Raw genomic sequence first — 15,594 nt, 5'->3', positions numbered from 1 at the left:
AAGGTCACCCATAAAAGAAAGTGATCAAACTAGAAACTGAAACTAAGTCTAATTTGAAAGCCCATCATTAAACCGCCTCACTATACTGCCTGCCACTCCAGTCAAACAGGAGCGAGGCAAACAGGACGAAAACTCCACATTATTTAAAAACAAGCACAAGCACATTTTTCATGTCTTTTTTTTTTTTTTTTTAAGGATAGGTTTCAACAATGGCAACGGGAAATACTTCTGAACTATTTCTGAAATGCAAGTTGGAATTCTGGGGATGCAAATGCTGAGAACGTGGTCCTTTAGTGTCTAGGGATGATCAGGTGGTTTTGCATAAACACACACATCCTTTCTGCAAGCGAAATAGCAAACAATGTGTAAGACACCTGTGTAAATTATTTTTGCATAAGTATTAGCTACTGTTTGTAAAATCCTATTAAGTCATTGTTGCCGACAACAGCTAGTACTGAGGAGCCGAAGTAGTTCTTGGTTGTGGCAGAGATGTTCTTGGGGCTGACAGAATATTTATTCCCAGAAGTAACTGTTATAAATTGCATTTTGCCCCTTCGGTTGCTACAAGCTTGTGATGGAGAGTGGGCGGAGAGGACAACCTATAATTCAGGACGGCTTGGAAACCGGTTGCCTAGGAAACTGGGATGAGCAGCATAATGTCCACCAAAATCAACTGTCAACAAGAGAGGAGATGTTCTTTTTTCGTCTGTGTTGCTTTCCAAACACAAATTTTGTGACTCTTGTGGAATCTTAGGGCCACTGGCCCTTGGTACGCAGTGCATGCCAAAGTGGGCCAAAGGTGAGTCTGGGAGGGTGGAAATGTTTCACAAACGTTGTGCTGACAATACACTGGGGGTAGGTAGATAACGCTGTCGTTAAAAAGAGTTTGAAAGAGGATAAAGTAACCAAGAGGTGAACAGTTTACATAATGTAACATGCAGGCATGTTCTTGATCATAACTGATCTTCATCTAAATGTACTGTAGCAAAACTTACATGTTTTTAACGTAAAAATTTTATTTGCTGTCATCTGCTGTTCTCTACTCTTATGCTACTTGCATCGGAAGCTTTGGTTTATAGTAAAGTAGCTATGTTCAAGGGGGGCACTTGGAAATTCACAAACCTTTGATGAAAATAGTACCTACTTTCCCAATACTTTTAAAATATGCACACCTATTTTTTATTTTTTAAGTGTATCATACATGTCCACATACATATTTTATAGGTGTGTAGATATGTGTGCATATATATTTAAGTCAAATAATATGAATTGCTTATTGTAGGCAATATTGGGCCTATAAAAATGACAATTTTATATGGTTCAACTTATAAATAAAAAGGAAAGATGATAGAATACCTGTTTTTCTTGAGCAGTATTTTTTTGTCCTTTTTTTGCTTGGGTTCCCATTCTCTCTTTTCCCATCTCTACCTTATCCTATCTTACCCTTCTCCTATACCTCACTCTATCCTGGCCTCAGCACGCAATCTACTTTAACAACATAATATGTGTCCCATAGGCATAGAATCATAAAAAGACATAAATATTTCTGTACATCCATATACATGCTAGTGACAAAACTCATTGTACAGAATCTTAAACTTTCAGATTGTTTTTTCCTGTTGATATCTATAGCCAAATTCTCTCTTTCTTATATTTGAATATTGCTCATCTTCTCCTCTTTGCACTTGTCCTTAATGGCTTACAGCCTAATTTTAAGTAGTTTTCTCAGTTCTTGATATTCATTTACTCGAATTCTATTTGTCTCATATGTGCTAGAGATGACAAGTAATTCAAGCTGTAAAGTGTGGCAATGTGTCGCATAGATGGATTAGCAATTCTTTTCTGGGTTCCTACTTTTGTCTCCACAGAACAAACTATTATTTTGCAAAGTTAAGTATCCGAAAAGGAATTACTTTGTTTTTTTATTCTGCTAACACAAGGCCCAGAATTTCTCCTGCAAAGGAAAAATGGCCTCCCAGAGCCACTTCTCTGGTCTCCATCTGTCAGGGCAAAGTTAACAATCAGTCAGGCAATAGGGTCATATGAAAAGACTTTAGAATTAATGCGATAGATGAGAGTGTTGGAAATCTTCCACAAGAAGTACAGCTTCAACCACAGATGTGACAAGCGACCCGAAAGCCTCACTCTCAGACAAAGGCGATTCTCTTCTCACTGCCTATTGCATTTGCCACTAAAATCTCATTCTCCTTGTGGGGACAATATTTTTTAGGTCATGTGGGAGATCTCTGCTCACCAAGATGGGCCAACTGTCAAGATACTGGGCCATTGGACTATTCTGGGACTACACTACTCCGAGTTTTCTCACTAGGAAGTTAGCGTTGACTAACTTAACTTCCTAGAGGAAGAAGGAAAGGAGGGCTTGGTGGTCGGATGTATGCCCTTTTCTCCCCTCTGCACACCCCTGCACATGTCTGGACAGGTCATGGACACTCTGACCCTCACACAAATGCCTGCCATTTAACCAGGATATCGTTGTTGGGCTAGCATATCTTTTCTTATTTGGAAAGGAAAGTTCTTTGCAATGAAATAAAATGTTGATTCCTAAGAGGTTGTGGTTGAAGGTCTCTGGGAATAGATCAGAAAATTCCATTCCTAAGAGTTGTGATCAGTTTACCTCACACGGCTTCCTTGAGTGAGACTTTTATCCTCAGCGGAGGGGGCCCTGGTCATGGAGAACACAAATCATTCCAATTCTTCATGGTTGCGGGCTGTTGTTTAGAAGCTGAGTTTGCCCTCTGCCTGGCTGTCAAAGGGTTTCAAAGCTGCTGCACCGGGAAGTGTTTCAGATTAGAGACTTAGTTAATAATCACCCATGTAATCACCCACTGTTCAGTACTGCAATCCCCAAATCGTCCTAAGAAAAGAGAAGTAATTCCTGACAACTGCTTAGCGTCATCTTAGAACTAAATGTCAGGATAAATGCTTTTAGGTTGAGAGACAGAGAGAGACAGACTTCCCACCTCAAATAAAAGGAAAGGAAAATAAAGGAAAAAACAAGATTATCACACAAAAAGGTAGCTGTTTGCAGATCACCCAGGTGTGCTCTGAAGACCAAACGTCTACATCAGCAACAAGTAGGAAACGCCTGAGCTCCTCTATCTTTTAGAAAGCACAATGGAATCAGATAGCATGGGAAGTGTGCAAACACACACACACACACACACACACACACACACACACACACACACTTCATTTTCCTACCTGCAAGTCTCCCTAGGAAAGGAGTTTCTGTGGGTGAGAGAATGAGGCCAGGTGATATTCCAAGGAGGCTGTCATTTTAGCAGACCTACCAAGAACATTGATGTAGGAGGCTTGTTATTTTAAGTCCCGGAAGAATTTTTTTTTTTTTTGAAAGTGAATAATTGTAATGCTGCTTTGCTCCCAAACCTGGACAGTGAGTTAAAGAGCAGCATCAACAACAATAAGAAGAAGAACAACAAGAATAGCAAAAGCCCTCTTATCCTGGCCACCATGGAATTTCTTGAAAGAACTTATCTTGTGAATGACAAAGCCACCAAGATGTACGCCTTCACACTAGACAGGTAACAGACATCTGTTTCTGCTTTACAATTTTCTGTGTCTTCAATACTCAATAAATCCCTAAATCTTACAGTTTCAAAATTGGAAACTTCTTCTGTACAACTTGGGGGCATTTTGTAAAATTTTATAAACTGTTGGCTGACTTGTACAATTCATATCCTGAAACACGCAATACTCTATTTAGTTGATGTGATTACTTAAATAGCCTAAGAGCATGAAGGACACTCTTCATGAATGTATTTTTCGCCTGTAGATTTCCTTACGGCAAATAGATATGTACAATCTAAGGTGTTTACTTTTCTTTTCCTCAATTATTCCCACTTTTAAGATGGTTAGTAAATTTTTATCAAGTTATATTTAGAAAGAATTAAGGCTTTTCAACTATGTGTCAAAATTGTAGTTAAATTGATCTTAAAATTATTTGCTATTTTCTTAATCATGTAATACCATGATCACATATACACCCCTGTAATAAAATTAGCTGAGTTTAACGTACTACGTGGTTCTAGTACCTTTTAATATTTCCCACAGTGCCACGTGCAATACATTTATTCTTTTTCCCTTATTTAAAAATTTTTGATTGAATACACCTGGATATATAATGGAGAAGAAAACAGTCCTAGTCCCAGATCTCAGTCCTCTAAAAAACTTTGAGTCTAATGTGGAACAAAAAGTCAATTACAAAATTGCACATAAGTGCCATTCTGGGGCATTCAATGACAGTACCTCAAGGGAACCTAGCTTTGGGGGCCACAAAAATCTTTTCAGCAGTGATAGGCCAACCACTGAAAAATAAAAAAAGAAGTTAGAGTAAGGTTAGAAAAACCCACACAGGAAGTAGAGTTAGGAAAAGATTTTCAGACAGAGTTAATTTCGTGCTAAAAGCAAACAAGCAAGAATGAAAGTTTGGTGTGTTTGGGGAATTCAATCCAAGTGCGGAGCAAAGAGAACACACTTGGGGACATATCAATGAATGATGAAAAATCTGAAATGAATTCATGTTAGGAGCAGAATTTAAGATAATATTTACCCGTTAATAATATGTGTCATGTTCGTGTTTGTTTCTTGGAGCCAAATTAATATTCCAAAGAGTAGTGACACTGTTTGATAGCATCTAATGTTTGAGCAACTGCAAAGGGACTTTCTCTTAGGATATTTATAATTTTGCTTAAAAATGTATGACAAAGAATCAAGCACATCTATTATCTCACCTTATAAGAATTCTTTTTCTTAGAAAATAATTGGAAATGTGATTTATTGAGATCACAAACAACAAAGCTTTATGTTAGGTCAGGCAGACATTTTGGACAGCAAATTATTAACACGAGGGATACTGTTATTATAATAGAACATCTCTACATTATTGAAATAACGGTATTTCCCTTCTCATTAAAATAGACCATTAGTGCTCTGTTCCACAAATAAAGCGAACCGCTTTTAGTTACAGGGTCTCATTGGCCTCATAAATGGGTATGATTTTCAGGATATGGTGATGATAAAAAACGTCAAACTCATTTTCCTTTTCTTTTCAAATAAACACAATTAAACCTGGAAGAGATTATTTATCCCAATCCGTTATTTTACCATTAGGAAACTAAATGCCAGAGAAAATATATGCCTTTCTTCGGGTCAGATGTCTGGCTATGGCAGAGTTGGGATCTGGACCCACGCCTCCCAATGGTGAATACAGTGTTCCCTTTCCTCCTCCATCTCTTCCGCACACACACTTTCATCATGTGGTCTCCCGAACCCTTCATCTATTTCCTCCTGAGGTCACATGTACCTTGATTTTCTTACTTATTGACTTCTTTTCCTCACCTTCCCTCAATCTCCTTTCTCATGTATTTTATTCTGTCTCTATTTTGTAGATAACTTTGTCTACTGTCAGTTCTTTTCTTTTCTCCTTCCTTCTCTTTTTTACTTATCGTCAACTTTCCATTTAAATTGCTACCAGCTATTAAGAGACTGAACCTGGAGGAATCTTTATTCTCTAATTCCACAAAAGGAGTGTTTCATTTATCTATTGCTATGCAAAACTACTCCCCCCAGACCTAGTGGCTTAAACAACCATCATTTTATCGCTTAAAATTCTGTGGGTCAGGATATGGGCAGGGCTCCAGGTGGAGAGAGCTAGGTTCACGCATGAGGTTGCATTCTGCTGGTGTCTGGGCTATGCTAAAAGCTCACAGAAGGCTTTCCTCACATGTCTGGGGTCTCTGTATTGGATGTGACTAGTCTTCATTCTCTTTCCCTTGGCCTCTCTCTCTCTCTCTCTCTCTCTCTCTCTCTCTCTCTCTCTCTCTCTCTCTCTCTCCGTCTTGTCTCATTTTATCAGGTTAGCCTGGAGGTCTTCATATAGCAGTTCGGGGTAGCAAGAGAACACAGTGGGATTGGTTGTTCTCTGACAGGTCTTAGACAGCCTAAGCTCAGAACTGGCAAAGCATCATTCTTAACACATTTGATGGGTTTAAGTAAAGTCCCAAGTCCCAGATTTAAGGGGCAGGACAATTGGTTCCATCTCTTGATGGCATGTATACAGGAAATGTTGGATGTCATCTTTACAAACATTTTACCACAGGAAGTAGTAATATTAGATCCTGTAGGTGCTGTAAACACTACCCCCTCATCTTCCAATTCCCATTCCAGTGATGGGATTTCCTCTGCTTTGGGCTCCTGTAGCAAAGAAATACTTGAATAAAGTTGACCTACACAGTCATTATGGTTTTCTTGGTGCTGAGTAGGAGGGGTCAAATTTCTCTTTTTCCCAAATCATTTATTAAAGAAATGCAGGGATGTGAGGGCAAAGACAGATAGGATGAACAAATTACTGGAATCTGTTCAGTATGGAGCCTTACGTGTGTGTGTGTGTGTGTGTGTGTGTGTGTGTGTGTGTGTGTATGAAGGATGGCAAGACTTCTGGAACGGTGATATGAGGAGTTCAATGGAACTCCTTCCCCAGTGAAACAACCATTTAACTGAAAAAATTAAAGAAAATCCTACAATTTAAAGTCTCTGGAACTTGTCTTAAGGCATGCAGCTCTCTGAGAACTATTTATTCTAGAAAACCTACTAAATCTCAGTAAGAAGCAAGAGTCTGTGGCATTTGAACCTTGACCTGTTCCATTAATCTCCCTCTTCCCTAAGCTCTGTGTGACGGAAGCTCTGCTTTGGGTAGGTGTGGCTGAAAGACAGAGATCCTCTCCTCCCGGCTTCCTTCTGAGGGCTACAGTTCACTCCCTAGGGCAAAGGTTGCTGGCATCTCTCCTTGCCCCAGCTCCATACTTCAGAACCTCCATTCAATGCAAACAGGGACAAGAGGCCCTTTCTCCACCCAGTCCCTACTCGTAGAGCAAAATCTCTAGTCCAGGAGCTGCAAGGTCTTGAACACCCCTGCCCTGATTCACATACAGGATGGAGGTTCTCACTGATAGAGCAGAACTGTCACTGCCAGAGAACTAGGTCACTGTTTCTTCTGCCAGTTCCGGTGCCACTGCAGAGGTTTTACCTACGGGCAGAAGCAGCCCGTGAGAACAGAGGGCTATGCGTCTTTCCCTTAGAGAACGGATAAAACATCAGCTAAAAGTTTATTTGGAATGGAACACAGGATTACAAGCATAAGGGCACTTTATTGTTGAAAGCAACAGACGATTTTTGCTGGTGAGCAATCAAGGGAAGTAAGCTGGTTGTTCCGTGAGAGCAACAAGCTAAATGGTAGACCAGCTGGAAGTTTAACAGAAATGACCAGGGAAACAGAGAGGTTAAAAGAGCCCCCTGGAGTTGGCACAAGCTAAAAGATTGGCTTCAAATACTATTCTTGTAAAGGACTGAATCTTATGGACTGAATGTTTTTGTCACCTCAATGTTCCCATGTTGAAGCCCCAAATCCTATGTGACCATATTGAAGACAGGGCCTTGAAGGTGATGATGAGGTTAAATGAGCTCATTAGGGTGGAGCCCTGATATGACAGACCTGGTGTCTTCATACAAGAGATACCAGAGATCTCTCTTTCTCTACTATGTGAGGACACAGTAAGAAGGAAGTCATCTACAAGCCTGGAAAAGAGTTCTCACCAGAAACCAAATTTCCCAGCAACTAATCACAGTCTTCTAGCCTCCAGAATCATGAGAAAATAAGTTTCGGCTGTTTGAGCTACCTCATCTGTGGTATTTTGTTATGGAAGCTCGAGCAGACTAATGCTGGACCCTACTTTCACTGGATCAGATTGTGGAGTCATTTATGCCTCAGAACATCAGGAGAGCAATCCTCAAACAACTGAGGGGTCAACAGCTGGATGTGATGCCAATACTTCACAGTGCGACCAGGAGCAAACCTGATTAAAATGATCTCCATTCCAGGGCACGGCTGTGGGTAATGAAGACAGTCTACGTGCCTAAAGCTGCACTCTAAAGAATGACAATCAAAGCTGCACACGCAGCTTTTAGAAACAGGCAAAGGAAAACATACAAATGAAATGAACACATACTTCCACCAAACCTCCTATGCAAATTCTCACAGAAGCATTACGCAGAAGAGCCAAAATAAACGAAACAACCTACATGCCATCAACTTAATAGGTAAATAAAATGCATATTCATACAATAGAGTATTATTTGGAAATAAAATGCAACAAAGTACCAATGCTACAGCATGGATGAAGCTCTTGAAAACAGTATGCTTAATAAAAGAAATCATTCAAAAAATCACACAGTATAAAATTTTCATTTATATGAAATATCCAAAATAGGCAAATTTTAGAGACAGGAAGTAGAATAGCGGTTGCCTGGGGGTAGGATCATGTGTAAGGACATTGGGACCTTACAGCAGTAAGCTATTGGATATGAAGTTTCTTTTGGGGGTGACAGAAGTGTTCTAAATTAGACTGTGGTGATGGTTGCCCAAATCTGAGAATATGCTAAAACCCATTCAATTGTATACGTTACATGGGTCATTTGTGTGGTACATGAATTATACCTTAATAAAACTGTCTAAAAAAAGGGGTGGGGTATAGGACACTTAGTCTGGGACAATAGATTACATTTTAATCTATAAACATTTCTAGTCTCTATTCCCTTTGGCTTTCTCCCCTCAAAACATTTCTTTCACATCACTCATTTATTTCACAAACACTTAATCAAATAAATGGTCTCCATGTTTTGCTTCTCTGCACTCTAGCCTTCCAAGCAGTACCCAAAGTGGTCATTTTAGAAATATGAACCATATAATGTTACCTCCCTGCTCAAAACTTTCCAACTTCCTCCCTTTAGACTTTAAAGGAAAACATGCTGTCATGCAGGATGGCAGGCGGGGTCTCAGCTCCCGCTCCCCACATAAGAACGCAGGACATGGTGAGGCCAAAAAGGAACACCCACGGAGCCTTGGATAGGGGAGTCATTCCACTGTATTCTCACTGGCGGCTGGGTTGGAGACACAGGAAGCAGGAGCCACACTATCCGCAACCTGCTGTTCACTTCTCTGCCAACCAACCAACCCCACTTGCTAACTGCAATCCTCTCTTGCAGGCTCAGCCACCATCTTCTTGCTAGCCCCCATTTTTGCTAGTGTAGCCACAGCAGTTATATTAGTGGCCAGTGGCTCACTGGTTACAGCTGATGGCCATCCAATCACAGGTGATGGCCATTTACTACCTGAGTGAGCACCTTTCCACGTGAGGGCAAGAGCCTGGAAACTGCACACCTGGCTCTGTCCCCACACATGGTTAGGACGGTCTGCAGAGTTCTGCATGATCTGACTTCTGCCGACTTCATTGACTTCATCCAATTTCACTCTTTCTTCATACCACAGCAGTCACCTAGTCACCTTTCTGTTCACGACAAGCTTTTGAACACAACAAGCTCTTTCTCGCCTTTGGTCTTTGGCACCAGTAATGCCCTCGGCTTGGGATGTTCCTCCTTCACTTGGGTCTGCTTCTGGTTGTCCTTTGACTCACTGCTGAGGTATCACCTCTCCAGAGGTGCCTTCTCTTTCCATTCTATTCACAGCAGCCTCACCTTTCCTCTCCCAGTCACTGCCCATGACACCACACAGCCATTGGTAATGTCAGCTGACTTCCTGTTTGTCTCGCTCGGCCGGGAGATCAGCTTCTTAGGTCAGAACTTTGTTTCAAAGACCATGGCGTCATTAGCACCTCTGAGAGTGCAGGCCTGCAATCCATGTGTTGAATGAATGAGTGCACATGAAGTGCTAGAAATGCAGTGGGACCTAAGCTTTCGTCTCGTTTTCTAACAGCAATCGTGGGAGAAGTGCTGTGAAAGCACGAAGGAGAAAAGTGATTTTATGTAGTCCGCGTGTGAAATAACAGGGTGGAAAGATTTCCCAGCTCCATTTTACAGACAAAGAAACAAAGGGGTTTGACTTCTACCACCAAACAAAAATACAATACAAAATAAAAATAAATGCTTCTCCAAGATCACAAAATAAAACTCCATTTTCTAATTCCTATTTAAAAAAAAAAATGAACGCAAAGTTCTAGGTCAATGACACCAAATTTTCTAATGTATCCATATTTCTCTTCTGTTTCTCCCCTTTTATCTCTTTGATGCTACTGTAAATTTCTCTACTCTGGCCTATTGTTTCTGCTCTTCAAAGCCTCAACTATAGTTGAATGTGTGGGAATCTATGGTGACTTATTCATGGGCAGCAAACTTACATTTAATTTTTTGATGCATCATAGCATTTGCTTTTTAGAACCTTCTTTTAAAAATTATTGGAATTCACATCATCTTTCAGCTCAAAAGTCTGTACTGTATCTAGAGACACTTAGACCACTTTGCTCGAATGAGTGGACAAAGAATGTATTTTAACTCTGGTTCTTAATTTCTTTTGGAATTATAGATCCCTTAGAGAGCCCAGTGAAGACCGTGGGCTCTTGCTTCCCCCCATAAAATACACACACACACACACACACACACACACACACGCACGCATACACGTGTGCACACACGTGAATGCATTGCATCCAATTTCAATGGACCCTCTGAAGCCCACTTCTGGATTTCTGGTTTAGTGTTTCAGGAAGCAATATCAGCTCAGACTGTGTCTACATTGGTTAATCTTAGGTCTAGGATGTGAAGTAGTATTTGAATTGGCCAGGTATCTTGCATTTTCTTTTGGTGGCATGGTCCACAGGCTGTGCTCCTGGTAGTATCCTTGCATTGCTCTACTTTCTGAACTGCTCCAGGATAAGTTCTCTGTCCTGGTCACTTACCACCTGCTTTTCTCTGGCCACAAGATTCATGAAAAATATAACATTCAGTAAAGCTTCTTATGACCACAGTAAGCCAGGGGTCCTATAATCAGTGGCAGAACAATTGGTGACCCTGTCTTTCTTGTGCTGCTTTCTTAGCACAAGGAAAGGGGGGAACTCCACCATGGTTTCCTATTAGTTCTCAGGCTCCTCTGTATTGATGACCATTGATGAGCCACCCTACTACACTGTATGGTGGTTTATGATCAGGATACTTTACAAAGGCAAAAGTTTATGGATATAAGTACTCTTTGTGCCTCTTGCCAAATACCTCTTATTCCAACAGGTTGTTTGGAACTGCTCAAAAACCTGAGTGATAGTAACCTCACTGGTACAAACATTCTGAGATCAATTTGGCAATACACATCAAAGTCCTTAAAAATGTAGGCACTCTTTGACCCAGTCATTTCCCTTCTAGGATTACATTTTAAGGAGACAATAATATATTGAGCAAAGATTAACTATAAGAATATGAATCGCAGAGTTGCTTATATGAGCAAATAATTGGAAAAAATGAATTGTCCAATAATAGGAAATCAGTTAATTATGTTGTGACATATCTACATTAAATTTCATGGTCTGTATATGTTAGAAATAATGATGTAGAAATTTAATAAATTGAGAAAATATTAACAATGTATACAGCTAAGAATCAGGGTCCAAAGCTATATCTTCGGTAAGAGCCTATTGGGACACTGTCATTTCATCAACAATCCATTCCAGCCCATCCCCTCTGAGTTGCAGCCATGTGATGTGGGGAGCATTTACCCCACTCTCAGCTCTAGGAGTCAGCATAGCTGGGGGTAGCTAACCTTCGTATTGTAACAAGGTCTAAGCCAATTAGGCCATCCATATGCTTCTGGCTATAGAGGGTGGTTTTCATTTGGCCAAATCAGCATGCAACTCAAGACTCTGGTTTAGCAGTTGGGAACAGGGACACTCTCTCTCCCTGTATAAGAAAAAGCAAGTCTGTAGCCCCAATCTCTTTGGGCAACCATCCGACTACAATGTGGAAAGTCAATCCGAGGATGAAGCACAGTTAGAACTGCAAAGCAATGGGTCTGGTGCACTGATAAAATTACCTGAAGTCTGATACCTCTGGATATTTTCAGTTGCAGAACCAATAATCCCCGTCTATTAATTAACCTAGCATGAGCTTCATTTTCTGTACTTGCAATTAACACCGTCCTAATTAATATATGTTCTTTAATTATGTATAAAAGTGTATAAATATGTGTATGTATAAATATTACAAAGCTAACCAATGACATATCAATAATAGTTGTCTCTTGCAGGTAAGGTTACCATGGATTTCCCCCTCTGCTTTGAGCTTTTCTGTAATTGCATATTTTCTATAGTGATTATACGCTATTTCATTCAGAGAAAAACAGATATCTAATGACAATTACAGTTACAATCATCATCATCATCTAAGACCAAGTCTTCAGATCTTTAATTCCAGATGGTGATAAGACAAACTAAATAGCTCTTCAAGTGAAGGCTAATTTATTCCTGTTTTTATACCCTTCAAAGCCATGAATACAAAATCCTTAATTCTAAGAATCTTATTAACGTCTTCTAATAAGTTTATTCAAAAAACACTAAAATCTGATTAGTTCAAAATATGTAGACCTGTGGACATGCATCAGTAAACACTGGTTTTAGGTGTACCAATGTTCAGGTGGAGAGGCAGTATGGACGTACTGTAGTGGAAAAAACACTAGGCTTGAGATCCCAGCTCAGCCATTTCCTGGCTACTTGACCTTAGCCAGTTAATTAACCTCTCTGAACCGTAATTACTTTAGCTAAGAAACAATGAGGTTAGACTAAACGTTATCTACAACCTTTTCATCTGTGGCATTCTCTAATTCTATAAACTGCTCTAAATAATTATTTATATTAACATGTGAACAGAACTGATATGTACTGGTTGCTTTAGGAAGTATGTTTCAACTCCCAGTATAATTTTGCTTGGTAGAGAATGACTGCACAGCTGTTTTAAGAAGGTTTCATATGGACTCAGCAGGACAAAGTACTACGACCTAGTAACAATGTTGTGATGGAGAACATGACAGTGATGGCGGGCAAGAGTGGGTATTTGAATCATTAGGCTGGTCGTATGCACACTTCTACCACTGTTCCCACCCCCTTTTTTATTTGTCAGACAGTGTCCTATGTCTTTTCAAAGTGAAGTAATTGGGAAGGAAATGCATCAAAATGTATCAGCTTCCTTTCTCCTGTTCCTTTGATATCTCTTAATTGCTGACGGTTGAGACGAAATAAGAGTTTGACTGAATACAAGCAAAACTTTTGGTTGTTGATATTTCATAAGGAAATTTCTTGCTTGTTCCTTACACTTGATATTTCTAAGAATCATCACTTCCTAGCTAGTTAGCAACTGTCCTAATAGTGGTTCAGAGACTGGGTAGGGCTGTCAGCGAGGTGTTTGCAGCCACATTCACTTTTCACTTCTGTCAAACTCATCGACAGTGTGGAACTCCAGCAGAAGACCTTGAATAAAAATCAATGTCCTGGAGAGAAGCCAGAAGAGCTGGAGTCAGGAGCCATCTATCACTGCCATGGCAACTCCAAGGCTGCAGAGAACAGGGTAAATGAGCAACAATACGCCAAGTGGAAACTCTGTGCTGCTTCGGGAATATGCTTCATTTTCATGATCGCAGAGGTCGTAGGTGAGTATTTCTCAAAGAGACTTCTCTGATTAAACAGGCAAACAAAACCCCGCATCGTTGCAGGAGTTTCTTCTTTTAAAGTAAAAGAGTTTTAAAGTAAAGAGTTAATATTTTCTGAAAGTATGAAGTAACAAGGTGCGTATTGTAGATAAGTAGGAAAATAGAAGGAAATAAAAATTCATCACTATTCCACCTTTCAGTGATAAGCTCCAATAAAATCATGGAGTATTATTGTACAATATGTTTTCTACTCAAAGCTCAGTTTTTTTTTAACATTACTGAGAGAGTACTGAATGCTTTTGACCATGCCATCAAATACTCTGCAAAAACATTTTTATGCCTGAACAATATTCTATAGTACACTCCACTGTGATTTACATAATCATTTCTCTATTGATAGAAACTTAGGGATTTTTTTTTTTCCTGCTTATGGACAATGCTGCAATGAAAACTCTTGAATCAAATTCTGCCTGCCTTTCTGGTTAATCCCTTCAAAGAGATTCCTAAAAGTGGAAATAATTGGTTGAAGGACATACAATATTTTTATTACTTCTTGACGCGTCTTGCCAAAGTGCTATCCAGAAATCTTGAAGCAATTCACATGTCTGCCAACTCACATGAGAATGATTCTCTCTCCAAATCTTTACCAGAACTTATTTTAATCTTTAAAAACTCTTTGTTAATGTATAGGTGAATATGCTTATTTTAATATTAATTTCTTCAGTTGTTACTGCTAGAATATTTTTGCATGTTTATAGTGATCTTTATTTCCGTTAATGCATTTCCTGCTTGCTTATTAATGTCTGTTGCTCATTTGTTTCCTGAGATAATTTGTAATTCTCTATATTGATCTCTGAGAACTCTTTATATAGTTAGGATATTAAACTTGTTATATTTGTTACATGTACTTTTCCAGTTTGTTGTTTACTTTTTAATTTTTTTAAATTTTGGGTTTGACTTAGAGAAATTTATAATTTTACATAGAAATTATATTGAACATTTCATTTTGAACTGATTTCTTTTACTACTCGTTCACTATTTTAGTACTTAATAGGCCTCCCTCAGCTACAGAGAAGGTAAATACCATTTTGTTGTTCAATTTTTTGCATTTAATTTTAAATTAATGTGAAATTAGATATTCTCTAAGGATTGAAAGTTTTTTTCCTAAATAGCTAACAAAGTTTTCAGCATCATTTATGGAATAATATTTTCCCCATTGATTTTTGATGTTTCTTTTATCATTTATCAAATTTTTATAAACAATAGGGTTTCATTCTAAGGTGTTTCACTGATCTATGTTGCTAATCTCTGTCAGTAGCAATATACCGGCGGTGCCAAAAAAATGTATACACATGACTTGTATTCATCTTTTGTTATAGCTATATATTGAGCAATACAATTTTAATATTTTTTTCCTTTCTTAAAATTTGTATACAGTTTTTTGGGACCCTCTGTATTTAAGTAGTGCAAATTTATATGCTATAATATCTCTTGTTCTTTCCTTATTATTCCTGTTTAACAGACAAAAGGGCTATTCATTTCCATTTATTATTCTAATTAAACATGAGAATCATTTTGTTCATTTCCCTCCAAAATCTAAGAATGATTCTATTGGTATATAAATTAATTTGGGAACACAAATCTCTTTAAAATACATATTCAGTTTTCCCTCTAGGAATATGGTTTCTCCATTTGTCTAAATACTCTACATCTCTCATCAAAGTTTTGTGGTTTTATTTCTTTTACTTGTTTGCTTTAACACAGAGACAGCCTATTTCTTCCTAGAGTTATTTATAGTGTTTGGTTTACTCTTTCCAGAGATGAGTGGGGTCTGACTTTTCTCGTGTTCTGTTTTCTAGATGGTTACTTTCTGTATTCTGGAAAGTTTTCATTTTGTATATTCATTTTATACTCAACAGTGCAAATACATAAAATATTATCATCCTAAATGTATCTCAATCCATTTTCCTTGGTTCCTTTCTCTTCCATTCTTTCCATCCCAGTAGATAACCCTTTCTTGTGCAAAAACCATACCTCTCCTCATTTTCAATAGTTACACCTCTTCTGTATGTTTCATA

The 15,594-nt window shown here is 38.8% G+C and overlaps 1 protein-coding gene across 1 annotated transcript in view; it reads left to right on the top strand.

Moving 5' to 3' along the window:
* Positions 1-3,492: 3,492 nt before the first annotated feature.
* SLC30A8 (solute carrier family 30 member 8) overlaps positions 3,493-15,594 on the top strand; it is a gene marked incomplete at both ends in the record, with an annotated part of 33,865 nt that continues 21,763 nt past the window's right edge. Inside the window, 2 exons of the mRNA XM_081070807.1 lie at positions 3,493-3,563; positions 13,317-13,516. Coding sequence (XP_080926933.1) covers positions 3,493-3,563; positions 13,317-13,516 — 271 coding nt within the window. The remainder of the gene's footprint in view (positions 3,564-13,316; positions 13,517-15,594) is intronic.

Source organism: Rhinolophus hipposideros (assembly GCF_964194185.1).
Source record: "Rhinolophus hipposideros genome assembly, chromosome: 13".
In the NCBI taxonomy this organism is placed as follows: domain Eukaryota; kingdom Metazoa; phylum Chordata; class Mammalia; order Chiroptera; family Rhinolophidae; genus Rhinolophus; species Rhinolophus hipposideros.
This window is presented reverse-complemented; position numbering and strand designations above follow the sequence as displayed.